At 43.2% G+C, this 19,407-nt stretch overlaps 2 protein-coding genes across 18 annotated transcripts in view; both read left to right on the top strand.

Moving 5' to 3' along the window:
- The window catches only part of FHIP1A (FHF complex subunit HOOK interacting protein 1A), a 275,556-nt gene that overhangs the window by 179,581 nt on the left and 76,568 nt on the right, over positions 1 to 19,407 (top strand). For 12 of the 16 annotated variants that reach the window (XM_067736672.1, XM_067736669.1, XM_067736673.1 and 9 more), the window contains 2 exons: positions 10,749 to 10,907; positions 13,048 to 13,134. The exons of 1 other annotated variant lie outside the window; for it this stretch is intronic. In XM_067736672.1, the coding sequence (XP_067592773.1) occupies positions 10,749 to 10,907; positions 13,048 to 13,134 (246 nt within the window). The remainder of the gene's footprint in view (positions 1 to 10,748; positions 10,908 to 13,047; positions 13,135 to 19,407) is intronic. 3 more of the 16 variants (XM_067736678.1, XM_067736671.1, XM_067736680.1) reach the window with 1 other exon arrangement.
- Positions 817 to 2,370, top strand: LOC137223932 (biorientation of chromosomes in cell division protein 1-like). Of its 2 annotated transcripts, XM_067736684.1 has the most exons (2): positions 817 to 1,374; positions 1,572 to 2,370. In XM_067736684.1, exons 1-2 carry the CDS (start codon positions 1,013 to 1,015, stop codon positions 1,654 to 1,656), a joined length of 447 nt encoding a protein of 148 aa, XP_067592785.1. In that variant the 5' UTR covers positions 817 to 1,012; the 3' UTR covers positions 1,657 to 2,370. The 2 variants fall into 2 exon arrangements, with proteins under 2 accessions (XP_067592785.1, XP_067592786.1); XM_067736685.1 differs by having other exon boundaries at positions 841 to 2,370.

The following is a 19,407-nucleotide window of genomic DNA, read 5'->3' as shown; positions in this document are numbered from 1 at the left end:
GCTTTAAACAACACAAATTATTATCTTACAGTAGTAGTGTCTTGCCGTAGGTTAGAAGTCCAGAAGGTCTCACTGGGCTAAAATCAGGATGTCGGCAGGGCTGTGCTCCTTTCTGGAGGCTCTGTGGTGAGTCCGTTTCCTTGCCTTCTCCAGCTTCTAGAGGCTGCCCACACCCCTTAGCTCATGGCCCCCTCCCCCATTTTCACAGTCAGCAGTACTGCGTCTCTCTGACCATCCTTCTGTAGTCACGTCTCCCTCTGACTCTGCTCTTCTGCCTGCCTCTCCCACTTCCACAAGGACATTGTGTTTACCTGGATCATCCAGGATTTAAAGATTTTTAAGATCATCTCTATTTAAAGATCAGCTGATTAGCACCCTTAATTCCATCTGCCACATTAATTTTCCTTTGCCATGGAACCTCATTTGTTCACAGGTTCAGGAACCAGCATATAGACAGGTCTGGGGGGACCATTATTCTGCCTACCACAGTTGCCATATTCATTCAGTTTGGAGGGCTCTTGAAGAGATTTGATCAAGAACACAGCATGATCAAAATTCTTGTAGGAGTTTAATCTGACTATGTAAGTTTGGGAGTTGTGGAGGAAGCAGGGACACACATTAGGGTCGAGAAACAAGAGTGGCAGGAATGAGAACGTAAGAGAGGAGCTGGATCTGAGCAGTGATGTGTAGGCAGCAGCTCATTAAACAATGAGGCTTTTTTGTGCAGGGGCTCTGCAAAGGTTTGAGTTTGGGCTTACTTGAATTGTTTTGGGTAGTTCTGCTATTAAAGAGGGAGTGCAGGTATTAAAACAAATCATCAAAACATTTGCGTGGACCGCCACCTCTGCTGCCTCAGAAGCTGCCGTTGCCGCCGTCCTCGCCGCCACCCTTTCCTCCTCCCCCGCCGCCGCCTCCTCCTTCTCCGGCCCCTCGGCCACCTCTACACGACCCAGGCCCTCTGTCCTTGAGAGGAATCCGTATTCAGTCTCCTTCGCGGGCCCGGGGCGCAGCCATGGCGGACGGCGGGGGCGGAGGGGGCACCGGCGCGGTGGGCGGCGGCGGCGCCGGCCAAGCCTCGGCGGGAGCGACGACAGGCGCGACGGGAGCCGGTGGGAGCGGCGGCCCCATCAACCCGGCCTCACTGCCTCCCGGCGACCCGCAGCTCATCGCGCTCATCGTGGAGCAGCTCAAGAGCCGGGGGCTGTTTGACAGCTTCCGCCGGGACTGCCTGGCCGACGTGGACACCAAGCCAGCTTACCAAAACCTGAGGCAGAAAGTGGATAATTTTGTGTCAACACATCTGGACAAGCAGGAGTGGAATCCTACGATGAACAAAAACCAATTGCGAAATGGTCTGAGGCAGAGTGTGGTTCAGTCAGGGATGTTGGAAGCTGGAGTGGACAGAATTATTTCCCAGGTGGTGAATCCCAAACTAAACCACATCTTCAGGCCACAGATAGAACGAGCAATTCATGAGTTCCTGGCAGCCCAGAAAAAAGAAGCTGTGCCAGCACCCCCTCCAGAGCCTGAAAGCCAGGACCCTCCAGCCCCATCCCAGGATGCTTCCTAAGAATATGCCTGACACGTTTTGGAAGCTCCATTGAATTAATGGTGAAGAACTGGATTCAGTTACATAAGAGTACAACTTCAGAGTGAAGACAGGCCAAGGTCATCACTGATTTCACAATTCAACGTTGACTGTGGGGCGGTGTCCAGATAAAGTAGGGAGCAAATGGGCCAGTAGGAGAGTTGACCATGTGGGCCCCACATCGTGCTGCCGTCTGGCCAGCCTGTCCAAGGGGTGACACCCACTAGACACTACAGATACATTAAGAAACACTACATCAACTTGGGGTTGTCCTGAAACAAACCTCTGTACTTGAACTTAGAGACTGTGTATGAATTTTAGGGTTTGTGCTTGGGGATAAGCAACAGCTACAATGAAGGCACATAACCAGTCCCAAAGATGCAATTTCAAAGAATGACAGTAAAGGTTAGCCAGGAGTAGGTATTTGACAATGCTTATTTGATACTGTTTCTCAGAGTTTCAAATAAGAGTGTACAAGCCGTTAGCATCAAATAGCTTTAAGGTTGTTGTGACCCTCTTGTCCATGACTCTTTAGCTTCCGTTTCCTTTCCCCTGTAAGAGGTGTCAAAACATGGGACCCTAGAATGCATGAGGAAATGTAGAATTAGGTATAAGGAAAAACATTTGCAGGCTCTCTGTCCGGGGCTGCTTCCTATCCTGCAAGGGCTAGTGAGTCTTGGGTGTGTTTATTTTATTCTCATGTTTGTGTTTTTTAGAAGGTGAATAATTAATAAGTGGCTTAAGTTTTGTAATTAAATCATTTGATACTCTGAAAAAAAAAATTTGCGTGGTTCGCCTGTTCAGTATCTACATGTCAATTTTAAAAAGGTACCATTGGACTTCCCTGGTAGCGCAGTGGTTAAGAATCCGCCTGCCGATGCAGGGGACACGGGTTGAGCCCTGATCTGGGAAGATCCCACATGCCGTGGAGCAGCTAAGCCTTGTGCCACAACTACTGAGCCTGCGCTCTAGAGCCCGCGAGCCACAACTACTGAGCCTGAGTGCCACAACAACTGAAGCCCGTGCACCTAGAGCCTGTGCTCCTCAACAAGAGAAGCCACTGCAATGAGAAGCCCGCGCACCACAACAAAGAATAGCCCCCGCTCGCCACAACTAGAGAAAGCCCGAGAGCAGCAACAAAGACCCAACACAGCCAAAAATCAAATAAATAAATTTATTAAAAAAATAAATAAAAAGGTACCATTCACAAAAGCATCATGATTTATCTTGAACAAATCTAACAAATATGTAAAAGGCCTTCACAAGGAAAATTATACAACTTTATTGAAGGGCATAAAATAAGATAGAAGTAAATGGAAAGCCCTGCAGTTTGTAGATACTGTGTAGAGGACACTTTTCTGCAAGTCAGTCCATAAAGTTAATGCAATTTATGTTTTACAACTTTTTATTATGGAAAAAAGCAAAATACAGAAAACTTGGAAGAATACTAAGATGAACACCATGTACACACCGTTTAAATTCAAAATTGTTAATATTTGTCATACTTCTGTATATTTATCACCTATGCCCTTTATTTGTTTTGCTGTGCCATTTGAAATTAAATTATAGGCATCATGTATTTTAACATGTATCTCCTACAAATAAGGACATGCTCCTGCATAATCACAATACCATTATTACACTAAGAAAATTATACAGTAATTCCATAATATGATCTAATATCCAGTTTCCCAATTAGGCCCCAAGTGACTCTTTTTTTCATTTTGGCTGCATGGCACGGCATATGGGATCTTAGTTCCCTGACCAGGGATGGAACCCCTGCTCCCTGCATTGGAAGCGTGGATTCTTAACCACACCCGGGTTCGATCCCTGGTCTGGGAACCAGATCCCGCATGCTGCAATTAAAGATCCTACACGCGGCAACAGAGATCCCGTGTGCCTCAACTAAGACCCAGAGCGGCCAAATAAATAAATAAATAAATAAATTTTAAAAAAGCAAAAACACAGATTGGGAGAAGATATTTGCAACACACATAACTACGAGTGGTTGGTACCCAAAATATACAAAAATATTTGTAATACTACAAATTAATAAGAAAATGAGGAAACATGGGTGAAGGATACGAGCAGATATTTCCCAAAAGACCCCAAACCTGATAAATATATGAAGATATGCTCATCTTCTCTAGCGTCAGGGAAATACAAATGAACCCACAATGAAACACCAGGTCATGGCATCAGAGTCGCTAACCATTAGACATCTGATAACACTAAGTGCTGTCAAGGGGGTGGAAAAACAGGAACTCTTGAGAATATAAATTGGTACAATAACGCAGGAAAGCCATATGGCAATATTTAATGAAATTGAATATTTGCATACCATGTGATCCTGCATCTTCACTTCTAGATATCTGCCCTAGGGAAATCTGGCACATGTTTACAAGGGTACATGCACAAAGATAATGTATAGCATTGGGGTGCGTGTATCTTTTCGAAATAGTGTTTTGTTTTCTTTGTATAAAAATGGAATGAAATTTTGCCATTTGAAACTGCATGGATGGACCTGGAGGGTATTATGCTTAGGAAATAAATAAGAGAAAGACAAATATGTCTTCACTTATATGTGGAATCTAAAAAATAAAACAAATGAAGAAATATGACAAAACAGGAAAAGACTCACAGGTACAGAGAACAAACTCATGGTTATCAGTGGGGAGAGGGCTTGGGGTCAGGGCAAAATAGGTGAAGGGTACAAACTACTAGGTATAACGTAAATAAGTTACAAGGATGTAATGTACAGCACAGGGAATATAGTCAATATTTTATAATAATTTTGAATGGAGTGTAATCTATAAAAATATCAAATTACTGTGTTATGTTGAAACTAATAATATTGTAAGTCAGCTGTACTTCAATAAAAAAACAGTGAATCACATTTATTAGCATGTAACTGCATCTACATGTGTGAACACCAATAAACCTAAAAACAAAAAGCATAAAATCTAGAAACATGAAAAAGTAAGTAGCAAAAGGTTACATATAGTATGTTAATATTTACATAAAATTTACATGAAGTTTTAAGACGAAATCTTAGTGTATACTGGCTTTTGGATACCTATGAATACAGTAGAAGTACAAAAACAAGCACAGGAGTAATAGGTACTAAGTTCAGGACTGTGGTTACTTTTGGGGGCAAAGGAAGGAGGAGGGATGGTAATGGGATTGGAGTAGGGTTTAGCTCTATTTGTAATGTTTTATTTTTAAAATAATAAAGAGCACTCTGAAGAAATTATGGCAAAATATTAAAATCTTAAATCTTGTGGATGGTTTTCTATTCTATTATGTTTTACATTTTTGTAATATTTCATATTTTACACATTTAAACATATTAGGACTAGAATGGAGCATGCTTTTAACGTTCAGATTTCCACTTACTAAGTTATAGGCAGATTTCACTGAGTAGTTGTTGCTTTCATAAAAAAAGTGTTTTAAAACACTGTACAGTTCATTAAAATTAGAGGAAAAACATCTCCAGCTGACCTTATTTGCCAGAATGGAACACAGAGCTTCCTTGTGCTAAGTTGCCCCTCAGGATAGATCCCATAATGTCGTTTGTACCCAGATTTCTATAATTACAACTGACAACATAATTTAAAAAAAAAAGACCTCTTTATGTTGAAGATAAAAGCATACACTATTAACCATCCAGCTAAGGACCACAATTGACAAAAAGCTTTCTCTAATTAGTATGATTGTCAAAGTGTGTTAGCATCAGGCTTTGGGAAGAGTAATGACTCTTTCAGGAAACTGGACCACTTTTGGAAACTTTTGTTCTGTGGTTGATAGGAAGAGCTTGCTGGTTCAGCTGCCTCTTGTCTCAAGCTGTGTTTTCCCAAGAAAAGAAAGAGAATGAGGATACTCTAGGGAACTATTTAGTGCCAATGAATGGTTGACGAGTATATGACCGTAGCTTCTTTTGATTTTTTTAAACGGAGTATTGATGATTAAGCCCTGTTACTTGTTACATATTGGCAAAAGTCGAAAACAGCCTACACATACATTAGGAAATGCAAATTGAAATAAGCCACCTTTCGGTACACAGCCGCAGGTAGAAAGTTATTTATCCCATATCTAAAATTTATGAGGCTCTTTATTTCGGCAAGTTGTCACATATGGTCCCCACCAGGTGTTTTGCTGCTAGCTTCAGACTAAAGCCATCTGCTTACGATCTTTTTGTTTTTGCTGAAATTAACTGGGTACTATTAGACGTTTAAAGTTAAAGGGGGACGGACCTTTCCAGATTGCTCACTGCTCTGTGCACATCATCTCTCTTCCCTCCGTCGGGAGCATTGCTGTGTGTAAACCATCGTGCCTTCCTATTTATGTGCACGATTTCCTTCAATCCTTGCAGCAGCTCAGTGAAGAAACTGAACTTTCAGGAACTTTCTGCCCGTGAATGGCAGAGACAGGTTCAAAACCACGTTAGTCTGATACTGAAATCCATGGTCTCAACAATTACCATGCTATACTGCCGTCTGGGAAGTGGTTTGCTTTTTTAAATTGTCTGTCATCCTTGTGGTTTTATATGGTGATTTGTTTTTTTAAGACTCTTGAGAAAAGATAAATTAAAAATACTGGGTTATGGGACTTCCCTGGCGGTCCAGTGGTTAAGATTCCACACCCCCAACGCAGGGGGGCATGGGTTCGATCCCTGGTTGGGGAAATAAGACCCACATGCCTCACGGCGCGGCTTAAAAAAAGAAAAAATTAATACTTAATCTGTTGGGAATAAATACAGTGTTTTACAGTTACTTTTTTTGTGGTCAGGATCAGTAAAAGGCTAAAAGAGTGGATGAGCATTTTAAAAAAATTCGCTGTTGAATGTCTATATATTCTTACATTTTTAAGGTAAAAATTAAACTTGAAAGGAAATAGATTGTGCCATCAAACTCTTGGAAGAATTACCTGCAGACCTGTTGCTGCCCCTCCCTTCCCCTCTTCCTGTTCCCACAGCACCACCTGCATCTCTTCCTGGAGTAATTGCCTTTCTTGCATTTATTGGTTGATTGGTGGTCTTCTCCCTCTCACCCAGTCTGACTCGCTCAATGCTCTTTCCCCAGCACCGGCCTGACACGGTGCCTGGCCTGTCGTTGGTCTTCTAGAATTATATGTGTATTGGATGAAGGAATCTGAACTCTGAGCAAAGTCTTGGAAAGGATAAATATTTAGCAGTAAAGATTTGGAATCTTGCTCTTAAGCCCGTGTAGTCCTCTTTATCGTGCAGACTGTTTTCTTCTGTGTTTCTTCGTTACGCTGGAGACCATTGCAGAAACATTCTCTGGCTCTGCTTCCAGGGGCGAGCACATGGCAGGAGTGCGTGTCCAGCGGGCACACCGCACTGTCCTCCCGCACAGGCGGGCCGTGTTCGCATCTCAGCCATGCCCTTTTCAGAACACTCTTTTAAAAACAAGTGAATATTAGGTATGTGTTCTTTTTAATTACCGCCACTGATGTATGTAATTTGAAAATCAATGTTGCTGTAATTATACTGATAGACTGAATAGTTATTCCCAGCTTCTTAGTCAGACAAATTAAGCTGTCTTTATGAATTCTTTTTCAAAGCCTCAAAGTGGTTAAGGAATCGGGAGTATGCAGAATTAAAGCCTTTGTTCTGTGGTTAATTTAGCATGAGTTAGCAAATGTAATCGATTTTAAAATGTGGCATCAAGATTAGATTTCCCTTCAAGGAGAACTTCTGGTCTCTGTTCTCTCTTGCCAGCAGTTTCTAATTTATAACAAACAGCTCACTTGGGGTCACATTCAAAACTGGAAATTAAGTGATTTGTTTGGGTTTGCTGACAAGGAGCTAAATGCTTTTAAATCGGGGACATTCTCCTCTGGGACCACAGATGCCCTGATTTTGAAAGAGATACGTGCATTATCTTGTCTACTATCGTATGTCCCGTACTTAACATAGTACCTGGCCTGACGGTGCTCACTGATTTTTTTTTTTTAGATGAGTGAGTGAATGAATGAACGAGTAAATCTAGGTCACTAGGAAATAGAACAGAGAAATGTATGTAACCTTTCTGTTTCTCCACTGTTGAGACGGTTCGTGTCTTTCTCTCGCTGCCCTCACACTCCACTGTGGGCTCATAGCCCCTATCCCCACCCCTCCCCCATCCCGCCCCTCCCCCATTTGCCCCCTGGCGGCGTCTGGTTTCTCTGCACTGAGACCTCCAGGTGACCAATCCTCAGGCCCATCCTCTGTTGTTGACGGATGTGTTACTCAGGGGAAGTACTGCTAGCGTCTGACTGGGCAAGTCACCCACATCTGCCGTGTGGGCGAGAATGAACACGTCAGGCCAGGTGAGATGGAGAAGAGGGCTGATAAATTAATAAATGCACGGAGGACAGTTGCTACACAGGGAGCTCCAGAGGGTGCTCTAGGATCAAGACGGGGGAGGAGAGGCAACAGTTTGTAGGTAATATTTCCAAGATCGGCACGCCGGGATCCACACCTCCTTTTTTCAAATTAAATGTATTTATATTTTATTTTTGGCTGTGTTGGGTCTTCGTTGCTGGGTGCGGGCTTTCTCTAGCTGCAGAGAGCAGGGGCTACTCTTCATTGTGGTGCGCAGGCTTCTCATTGCGGTGGCTTCTCTTGTGTGGAGCTCGGGCTCTAGGCACACGGGCCTCAGTAGCTGTGGCACTCGGGCCCAGTAGTTGTGGCTCATGGGCTCTAGAGTGCAGGCTCAGTAGTTGTGGCACACGGGTTTAGTTGCTCCACAGCATGTGGGACCTTCCCGGACCAGGGCTCAAACCCGTGTCCCCCGCACTGGCTGGCGGATTCTTAACCACTGTGCCACCAGGGAAGTCCCTAAGGAGTATTTTTGATGTGGACCATTTTTAAAGTCTTTATTGAGTTTGTTACAATATTGCTTCTGTTTTATGGTTTGGTTTTCTTGGCCCCGAGGCGTGTGGGATCCTAGCTCCCCGACCAGGGATCGAACCCGCACCCCCTGCACTGGAAGAAGTCTTAACCACTGGACTGCCAGGGAGGTCCTTATACCTCCTTTTGACTTTCTGTGTCTGACACCAGGCACTATGGATTATTTTGTTATAGCTCATGGTCTAAACCTCCCTTCCCTTCTCTCTCTGGTCTGTATAGCTTGGGGTCTCATTGCCATGTGGACAGCTCCAGGGCTCCATCTCTAGTCCAGATGCCTCTCGTAGGCATCAGACCCACACACTGTCTGCTGGACTCTCCACTGGGCTCTAGCTCTGTATTCTGTCCTACAGAACCCTGCAGGATCTGGCTCCAGCGTACCCGCCAGGCTCCTCCCATCTCTAACTATATGCTCCAGTAATACTGCACTTCTCTTAGTTCCAGAAGGTGCCATGTTTTCTTGCTCCTTTGAGCTTTTGTACATCCTTTGCTTGGAATATTCTTCTTTCCAACATTCTTTTTCTGGCTAACTCTTATTCATTCTTCAGCAGCTTAGACATCACTTCTTTTTTAAAAAAAATTATTTATTTAATTAATTTATTTTTGGCTGCATTGGGTCTTCGTTGCTGGGCGTGGGCTTTCTCTAGTTGCGGCGAGCGGGGACTCCTCTTCGTGGTGGTGCGTGGGCTTCTCATTGCGGTGGCTTCTCTTGTTGCAGAGCATGGGCTCTAGGTGCACGGGCTTTAGTAATTGTGGTGCGCGGGCTTAGTTGCTCCGCAGCATGTGGGATCTTCCCGGACCAGGGCTTGAACCCGTGTTCCCCGCATTGGCAGGCGGATTCTTAACCACTGCGCCACCAGGGGAGCCCGACATCACTTCTTCTGAGAACATTTCCTGCTCCCAACACTCCAAGTCTGGGTTTGTATATCCACGGTGACATATTTTCTATTATGTAGTTTGAGCATTTATTACACTGTTATAATTGCCTGTTCATCTCTTATGAGACTGTGAGATCAGTGAATACTTTGCTGTTTCTTTTCTGGGCCTAATTCAGAATGGAATGTTTTCTTGAATGTTTCTATCCCATTTGAGTTCCTTATAACCTCAGGGTTTACCCTAGAGCAACCCCTTTTATAAATCACTTCTGTGTTTCTTTCTGGGCACTTCCTGTCCATCCTTTGCACATCTACCGGATCAGGAGCCCTAAGGTGCTGTTTGGCTAGCATCACTTCCCCGTACTGTGAAATTCATTGTTTTCCTTGGTCCTCTTCTCCACAAGATAAAACTACTAGGCAGTCGACATGTGTGTTCCTTTTCTATATTTCTGTCTCAATTGATGCACCTGCATTTTCTTAATGACCAACCTGGATAAAGTGACAGTTTGGAGTTCTCACTCACCGTCACTAACTGAGCCCAAACACTGTCAGTGTCATTTAGAAACCGAGCAGGGGAAGAAAGTAAACCTTGTGAGCTTTGGATTAATACTGGATAGGTAGGTATGATAGTTAGCTCACCCTCATGTCCACCTTACATGTGATCCTCCCCTTTCTTTACTCCTCTTTTTCCCACTGCCGATGCTTCCGTGTAGACCCATTTTACCTCTGTTTGAAGTTTCGTCATCCCATCTAACTGACCTGTGACCCCCAGTTCTTTCTTCTTGCTATAATTTGTGGAGATGAGATGAAAGCACTCTCTAAACTGGAAGCACGCACGTGTCAGTCATGAGCTTTAACATGCCTGCAGGAATCTTTCTCATAAAGCTACTCATGCTGCCCGTGTGAGATCTTCTGTCCCGGGCCGCCTCAGTCCAGGGTGTGTCCCCGTGGAACGGGGGGTGTGGGTCATCTCTGTGTGTGCACTCAGCGTCGTGTAATAGAACGCACTGTTTATGAGTTCGCTCCTCTCCTGCATACCTTGGGTGCCGGAACCATGTTTTCTTCACCTTGCATGTGTCTCCCTCACTCCCCCTACCACTGCCCAGCATAGGCCTGGCACGTAGGAGATAAACAACCTGTAGAATCGCGTAGATATTAGCCGAAGACCTCTGGTGCTTCTGTTCCCTCTGCTGGAGTTGTCCTTCCCTCCCGCCTCCAGCTGTGGAATCCTTCCTAGCTGACAGCCTCTGATGCTGGAATACCTCGCCACCTAAAGTACAGTCTGGACCAGTGGCAGTGGCATCACCTGGGAGCTGTTTGTTGCAGGTTAAGAACCTGGGGAAAGTGTTTATTACGTTTTTATTTCTGAACACAGGTGCTTGCGACCGGGCTCAGTGGTCTGTACTCTTCCCTGCCTGCCAAGCTGGAAGAGAAAGACGAGGAATGGCACTGCCTTCTGAAGGACGACTGGGTCCTGCTCCCTCCTCTGGTCCAGTTCATGAACTCCCTTGAGTTCTGCAACGCCGTCATTCAGGTGGGAGCAGGCAAGGAACCCTCTGTCGTGGTCCATTCAGGATACAAGCATTGTGAAGGATCAGTTGATAAACATTCCTTTTCTTATTTCAATAAACGTTTATGGAATACTGATGCTTTACTTTAAGCCTACTGAATGTTCTCGAATGAGTAAAAGTGTTAGTTTAGAGGTTTCTGGGTAGTTTCAATTGAGAAAAAAAGAGTAGATTTTCTTTACCTTCGTTATAAAAAGTGTTAATTCTGTTTTGATTATCCACTTAACTATCAAAAATAAGTTCACTGCCTGACTCAGTAAATAGATATTTTTAGGCTTCTAAGTACTCCAAATTATACCACTTTCACTTCAAGGTCTTCTTGGGAGTCTACAAAGGAAAACACTTTATTTTGCTTAATGGTGCTTACTGCATAAAGAATATTGTTATTCCAATTGAATTTAGAAGAAGTTAAGCATCTTCTTAGCAACACAAATTAAATTTGGTTTGAAATTGGCCTGCTTCGGGGAACAAACAACCACTGAACTCTAGTATATTGGCTTTTTGATTAGATTTTTACCTTCAGATTTCTTGTTACTGTTTTCAGTAAAAAAAAACCAGATTTTATAAATACACAAGGGTGTAGTAGGTTTTCATCAAAAAATGTTTTATTTCTATATAGCACAAATATTACCTTAATCTTGGATTTATTAAGAAATCAAATTTTCTTTATGGTGATTGTAAGGTGAAAAATGTTAGTTATAATCTGTTTATCTACCAAATAAAGAAATGGCTTCTGGAAGAAAATGCAAGTAAATTACTTTAGTTCCCATCTCATTTTTATTGCTAAGGCAAAGGAAATTTTATTTATGTATGAGATAAATGGATTGCATCTTAAGTTATTTTTTCCTTTAACATTACAGTCTGTCAATATTTTCTTGCAGAAGAATGTGGAAATAAAAAAGATGGAACTATTAGTTTCTCCCCAAATGTACACAGAGAGAGAGATTGTCAGTAATTTAAAGATCTAGCCTCACTTCCCTAGAAATTGCTTTTTACTTTATTGTTTGATGCTATTTTTATTTTTTTAGAGAAGGAGAAAGCTAACGGGCATGGTTAAGAACAGAGAAATGATACATTTTGTATCATATTTTGAGATTGGAGCCATATACTTTTAAGATTTTTTGTTTGGGGGTATAAGTGAAGAGATTACAGTTGACCCCTGTATCTGCAGGTTCCACAGCTGTGGATTCAACCAACAGAGGATCTGAAAATATTTCGAAAAAAATCCAGAAAGTTCCAAAGGGCGCAAAACTTGAATTTGCTGTGTACCAGCAACTATTTACACAGCGTTTACATTGTATTTACAACTATGTATATTGTATTACGTATTATACAGTAATTTAGAGATGATTTACAGTATATGGGAAGACGTGTGTAGATTATATGCAAATACTGTGCCACTTTATATAAGGGACTTAAACATCTGCCGACTTCGGTATCCTGGTAGGGGTGGGCATCCAGGAACCAGTTCCCTACAGACACCCAGGGATGGTTGTAATTATAAAAGATATTAGTAAGGCTTATCCATGCTAAATATATTTTGAAAATTAAATATAGGAAGTGTTGTACCTCTGATAATGTTTTCTGCTTTTGAACAGTATCTTTTTTATGAAAAAATTTTCTAAATGCTTTCTTCCTCAATATAAATGATTATCAGAAAATGCATTTTCAAAATGAGAATTTTTTTTCTGCTACCAAAATGAATGTTTTTAATTGTCTATTTTGACAGTTCTTATTATTTTTTTAATTAGTCACAGGTTGAGATAGGACATAGAGGAAGTTATGGAGCAAAAATTATACTTTCCAGTTTGTCGACTTTAATTTATGAGTCCCTATACATAATCAGTCTATTTATTATTGTTTTTTCAGATAGAAACTTAAAATTACCCGTTTTAAAATTCGAAAGTCCAGGCTGTTTATAATGGGATAAACCATCTGGAAAAATTACATGTTGGTTTGAAGTCTGCGTTTTTCTTTAACCGTGGAATAAATGGCCAAAATTTGGATTTCCTTCTTGAATTCAGGATGTACACAGAAATGGTTGATTTTAAGAAGACCTAAAGATTGCGCTCCTTACCTTTTTCATGACTGCCGTTTCTCTCTTAGGTGGCTCACCCCTTGATTCGTAATCAGCTCGTCAATTATATTTACAATGGATTCTTGGTACCAGTCTTGGCTCCAGCTCTCCATAAGGTCAGTGATTGGCTGATGTAATCTTCTACCTGTTTCTAGTACAGCTGATGGAAACTGAGGAAGGTGAACACAGTGTAATTGACTTGATGGCGACTTTAGCCTTATTTTCCTTCTCATTCCATCCATATTCCTTACCAGTATCAATTACAGGTCTTAATGCCGGCAACAGCTTAAGTCTGATGGGATCCATTTGATGTCATAGAACAGGACATTGTGAATGTCCAGTAAGGGAGTCTAAACAAGCATTGGCAACTGGACTGGCTCTTGGATCTACTTGAGTTCATAGGTAGTGGCTACTTGGAACTCTCTGTGAAGCTGTCCTCTGAGCTTAAGAGGTCTGTCATAGAGAGTGTGAGGCTTCCTGTGGACATGGAGAGGGGCGCTGGTGGCACAAGTGCCCTGGAGCTGCCATCTACTTAACAGAACGTAGTTTTTTATTATAACAGCTTTGTGACAGCAAAAATTAAAGCGAAGCCAAGTGAAGGTCCCATCAAAGGTTGGCTGTCTCATTAGCATCACTCTGAATTCCTTATGACGCTCTCATTTCATGGAATAAATCGACTGATATCTTTTCTATTGTGAGCTATCAGGAGACATCGTGGACCTAGCATTCTAATTTTAAGGAGTTTTCTTTTTTCACTAAGTAAAGACACATATACAGTACTTAGTTCAGAGGCTCCTTGTCAAGTTATTGGCATTGACAGCCCTGGCAGGGAGAGAAGCAAGGAACAACGTATCACGTGCCTTCTGATGGAATGCCCACCTTTGTATATCTGGACGTTCCACTTCCATGGGCTCACGTTTTATAGAAGCTAAGAACACCTGATCATGACAACTTGGAAGCCTGGCTGTGGTGATGATGGGAGTTCTCGTTTAGAGCAGCAGGTCTTGGTGGAAGATGTTCACCTCTTATCATTTAGTGCCTTTTGAGCACAGTAGCAATATTTTGCCAAACAAACAGGGTACTTGGTCTGACTAGGATTTTTGTGTTACTTCTGGGTTCAGGAGGTAATCTTGGTTGTGATTCCAGGTTATTTCACTGGTTTATGGGAACCAAGGAACCAAGTCTTTGAAATTAAATTTGTCTTGGGAAATATGGGACACATCTCTGGAAAATACAAACCTTGTATTTGTTTCTACCTTGTCCTTCTGTTAGTACCTTGCTGTTCTGGAGGAGGGGAGGGTGTCTGAAGGTCTCTAAGCCCCTGCATGGAGGAATTTTCCTTTATGGGGGAATAGAATGGTGCCCTGGAAATTCTTTGACAGTAATTATCCACATACTCTCTCGCGCATTCAGACTTTCTTCCTCATTTATTCCCATCCTTTTTCTCATTGACCAGCTGATATAAAATTATTTCCCAAGTCAGTATTATAATAGTGATCATTGTAATTATTATTTGTCCAGGACATTTTATGTTATTATAATTAGCATACCTTAATGTTACAAATATTAATGATAACTCTTTATCTACAATCGAGGATGAGATCCACCTCAGAGAGCTGTTAGGAGGCTCTGACTGGTCTCTGAGTACTTCTCCTTCGTAGCACTCGCCACTAGTGGAATTAACTCATTCAATGTGCAGGACCTTGTGTAATGTCTCCACAGTGCTCTGCCTGCTTCTTGAGGGTAAGCCGCACACCCGTCTTGTCGCCTGGGGAATCTCCAGTGCTGAGCACAGTCCCTTAGACCTGGGGGTTGAATAAACAGCACAGGTATGGAATGATGTTTGTTAAAGTGCTGGGCGGAGTGTTGGCACTCAGTACATTCCCAGACAGTGGTTCCTAGAGAAAAATAACAGCACCTACATGTGTTAACTAACATTGTTCTCAGTTATGCCCATAATTAACATATGAGATTGAAAAATCATGAAGTTGTTAATACATGCTTATTGGGGGAAAAAACAGTCAACACTGAATATATAAAATACTAATACTAAGCTAGATTTGAATTTCCCATCCCTAATAATATTCCTTAACTTTTACCCATTGCAGACCATTTCTCCCAGGGCTATTTAGCGACTAGGGAGAATATTTCCTTCCTAATTTATTTCGCTCCCTGCTTTTCATCTTCCATTGTTTGTGTTTTTATCACTTAGAATGAGGAGGTTTAGGACGAAGCAGGGCAGAGGAGGAAGGTGAACGGCCTCTCCGCTGACTCTCAGCTCCCTACGTGGCTGACGAAGAGAAGAGCCTCTTGTGAGCGGCACGACAGGGGCTCAGGGCGGAGGAGGGAAGTGCAGGGCTGGGTGTTTCTGAGGAGCTCCCAGGGGGAGCAGACACACTGTGTGTCCTCGCCTTTGACCCGGGAAGGGACACCCGGAAGTCTCAGGGCTACTGGAGCGGCTCCGGTCCACATTTCTCATATTCAGTGTCCCTTGCCTTGAGGCTTATTTAATACCCTACATAAATTTCCTTTGTGGACTATCTCAGCTCCCAATTTACGTCTAACATTTTAGTTGCCTGCAATCAATGGAGGCAGTTTGCAGGAGTGTGTCATAAATAGTATAGATAAATTCAGGTTTAAAAATTTTCCCACATCACAGTCAATACTCATAAACAATATTTCCACAGAATTTCTTAACCAGAGATGAAGTCGTAACAAAGGGTTGAGGGCAGTAAAAGATGGGTGTGGGGCTTTGACAAGTGAAGATCGTCTCCACCTTTCTTCTCCCCTCTCTGGAGTCGCATAACGTCACCCTGCCTCCACACAGGTCCTGCTCGGTGCCGTCTTCATCCCGCGCTGGGGGATGGCCGTTTATTCTGTGTTGGTGCAAAGGAGTATCTGGTTTGTTTGTTTTTTTTAAAGGGCTGCATAGTTTAGCGTGTCTATATAGGCCCGCAATCCCTTATTCACACTCAGACATTCAAAAAGCTCTGAAAACTGAATGTTTTTAATAATTCATATGGCAGTGCAGTCTAACCTTTGCTGAACTCCTTTGGTGGCAAACCCATACCTGCACTGTCTCTAGGCAATTTATTTTTATACCACTTGTTTTAATATTTGTATGTTTTGTGGAGGACATAGTACAGTAAGTCCCCTACATACGAACCTGCAAGTTGCGAATTTTCAAAGATGCAAATGTGCGTTCGCGTGTCCAATCACATAAGTTGGCTCACGTGTCTGGCATACTTTTCAAGGTACTGTACTGTAAAATTAAAAATGTTTTATTTTTTGTGTTTGTTTTTTATGTATTATTCGTGTGAGAAGTATTATAAACCTATTATAGTACAGTACTAATTAGCTGATTGTGTTAGTTGGGTACCTAGGCTAACTTTGTTGGACTTACGGACAAATTGGACTTATGAATGTGCTCTCGGAACAGAACTTGTTCATATGTAGGGGACTTGCTGTATTAATGTATTTGATTGTAGAGTTTTGCGCCAGACCTGCTGGGTTTGTTATGTCAACTATGGCAGATGTACATATTACTTCCTGAAAAGTTTTGAATTCCAAAATGCACATGGTCTCCAGGTTTTGGACAAGGGATTGAGAACCTACTTTGGACATCTGGGGAAGGATACATTTCTGGAGATAGGTGAAAACCATACTTTGTAAAAGTCTTATTAAAGAAAATGATACCGTGTTAATATAGATCATTTAGGAATTAGATCCAGCCATACATACAGACATCGTATTGCATTGGGTTGGAAAAAAAGTTCATTTCGGGTTTTCCTGTAAGATGTTATGGAAAAACCCAAATGAACTTTTCGGCGAACCCAATATAAGACTGGTTATTTATGACCTTAGATTCATGGGACCGCCCTTATTCAGCAAAAGCTAGTTCTACTGTCTTTATATGTTTAACATCAAAGCTCAATTTTCAAGGCTGAATATTTATTGGGATGGTTGTATTAGTCTGGGTCCTCAGAGGAGAGGATGCCGAGGTAGGATTAAATGTGCAAGGATTTTATTAGGGGAAGTGCTTGTGAGAGAGAAAATAGGAAGCAAGGTGGGGAAGGCTGGGGGAGCTGTCAGACTGCAATGCAAGCCTGACCCCGGGTGAAGGGAGGGGGGAGAGGTTGCCCAGAGTGTCTGAGACTTCTGTGCAGTGTGAGAAAGGCCTTCAGAGGAGGCCTGCGTCTCCCAGAACAGTTCTGCCTTAGCATCCCTAGGTAGAAGCTGCCAGTCTGCGCACTGAAACAGTGTCACTTCTGCCATGTATTATTGTTCCTGGTAGTCGCAGAGCCCACCCACTTTCAAGGGGAGAGGACATAGACCCCACTTCTTGATGATAGGAATGTCAAAGAATTTGTGGCCATATTCTGGGCAGGTTTACCACAGTCACCACCCTGAGACCGAATTTGTGTGTAAAGGGTCCGAGAGCTATATGCAGAGACCCCCCTGATAAGAACCAGGAACCTCAGACGTGGGTCACAGCCAATCTGGGAGGGAGTCAGGGAATAAATAGCCAAACTTCACTCTCCTTCCTGCCTCCGATCTCCTGCTGGACTCCACTGGGTGAACCAGATGGAATCCAGGTGGCAAGGGAATCATGGAGAAAATTGGTGCATACAGGTGAATTGGGGCTCAGAGCAGGGTGGAAAAGATGAAGAGTGGGTATGCATGGGCAAGTGGAAGCCATCAGCACATGTCTGTACTCGCTTCAGCATTGTAGAGTGTTCATCAGCAGTGAGAGATGGCAACTGTAAGAGCGTGTTTGGGTTTAGTGCTTAAGTAAATTGCGGCTTAAAATTTTCTAGTAACACATAAGAAAGTACAATTTAGAGTTACTGCCTAAGACTGTATATTGATCCTTATTCTCTGGAACCTAAAACATAGTTAGACTTTAGTGTGACAGGCAGATATGCCAACAACATACGAGACATGAATAAACAGCAGAGCAATATCTCAAGCACAGGTAACCATCACCAAGTCAAGCTTATCATGACACGGATTCACACAGAGGCAGGGTGTGTGGTGGAAGAGTTCTAGACCATGAGGCAGAAGATCTGGGTTCTAATCCCGGCTCTTGTATTTACTGCTGTGTGACCTTGTGCAAAGCTTTTAACCTCTCTGAGTCTCATTTTCCTCTGCTGCACGGTGGAGATAGTAACACTCCTCATGCCTCAAACATGAGAGCATTCTTTTTTTTTTAACATCTTTATTGGAGTATAATTGCTTTACAATATTGTGTTAGTTTCTGCTGTATAACAAAGTGAATCAGCCATATGTATACATATATCCCCATATCTCTTCCCTCTTGCATCTCCCTCCCTTCCACCCTCCCTATCCCACTCCTCTAGGTGATGACAAAGCACTGAGCTGATCTCCCTGTGCTATGCGGCTGCTTCCCACTAGCTATCTGTTTTACATTTGGTAGTGTATATATGTCCATGCCACTCTCTCACTTCGTCCCAGTTTACCCTTCCCCCTCCCTGTGTCCTCAAGTCCATTCCATGAGAGCATTCTGAAAGCAGTATACTGTCACACGCAAAGGTATTATGGTACTCACTCCAGGACAGAGTCTGCCATCTCATATGCAGGCAGAGGGTAATATCGTGTGTTCAAAGACCACTTGGTGAGTGTGCGCTGGGTGCAAAACATGTGATCAGACCCTGTGGGGAGATGGAGGTGACTGAAAACCCCTCTCATCTCCGTGGAGCTTGTGATCTGGGACCCAGGAGACGGACAGGCCAACCACAAACTCCAAACAAAATGGACTAAGATAAGTGCCGTGACAGAGAAAGCAGCAGGGGCGGGTGGGTAAGGGGTGCGCTGTGACACGGAGTAGGTGATGAGGGAGAGTGACTGGGTGCTGACCCATGAAGGTGAGCATCTGGGGAAGGACATCTGGGGACAGAGCGCTGGCAGGACCCAAGGCTCGGACGCTGTGTTTGGATACACTACACCCGGAGTGTGGCTGTGCAGGGGAGGCCCAGGAGGATGGGGGCTGGGCAAAGGCCCTACCCTGACTCCCAGGGCAGGTGAACTCTTACGTCCATAGCAAGGAGTTTCAGTGCAGGGGGCTTCCTATGGTGAGGCGCTCAGGGACAGTCCGGTGGGGACAAAGTTAGGTCGGCGGGTGCACTGGCATTTTGGGAAGCATGGTGGGGAACTGAAAAATCAGAAAGGAAGGACTTTCAAGAGAAGTGAAGGGTTGAGGGGAAGGGGCTGGAGAAAGTAGGGATGCAGGGAGTAAAGGTTCCAAGGAGAAGAGGTGGTCCCGATCACCAAGCATCAGATCCTCCGATCTGAGAGAGCAGACTGCTGCTCCCCGGGTACCACCGCCAGCGTTCCTCTCGCCACGTCATTAAATGCACTTTAAACATTTG

This window comes from Pseudorca crassidens, chromosome 4, assembly GCF_039906515.1.
Source record: "Pseudorca crassidens isolate mPseCra1 chromosome 4, mPseCra1.hap1, whole genome shotgun sequence".
Classification (NCBI taxonomy): Eukaryota; Metazoa; Chordata; class Mammalia; order Artiodactyla; family Delphinidae; genus Pseudorca; species Pseudorca crassidens.
The sequence above is the reverse complement of the archived record's forward strand: the minus strand, read 5'-3'. Positions and strand labels throughout refer to the sequence as shown.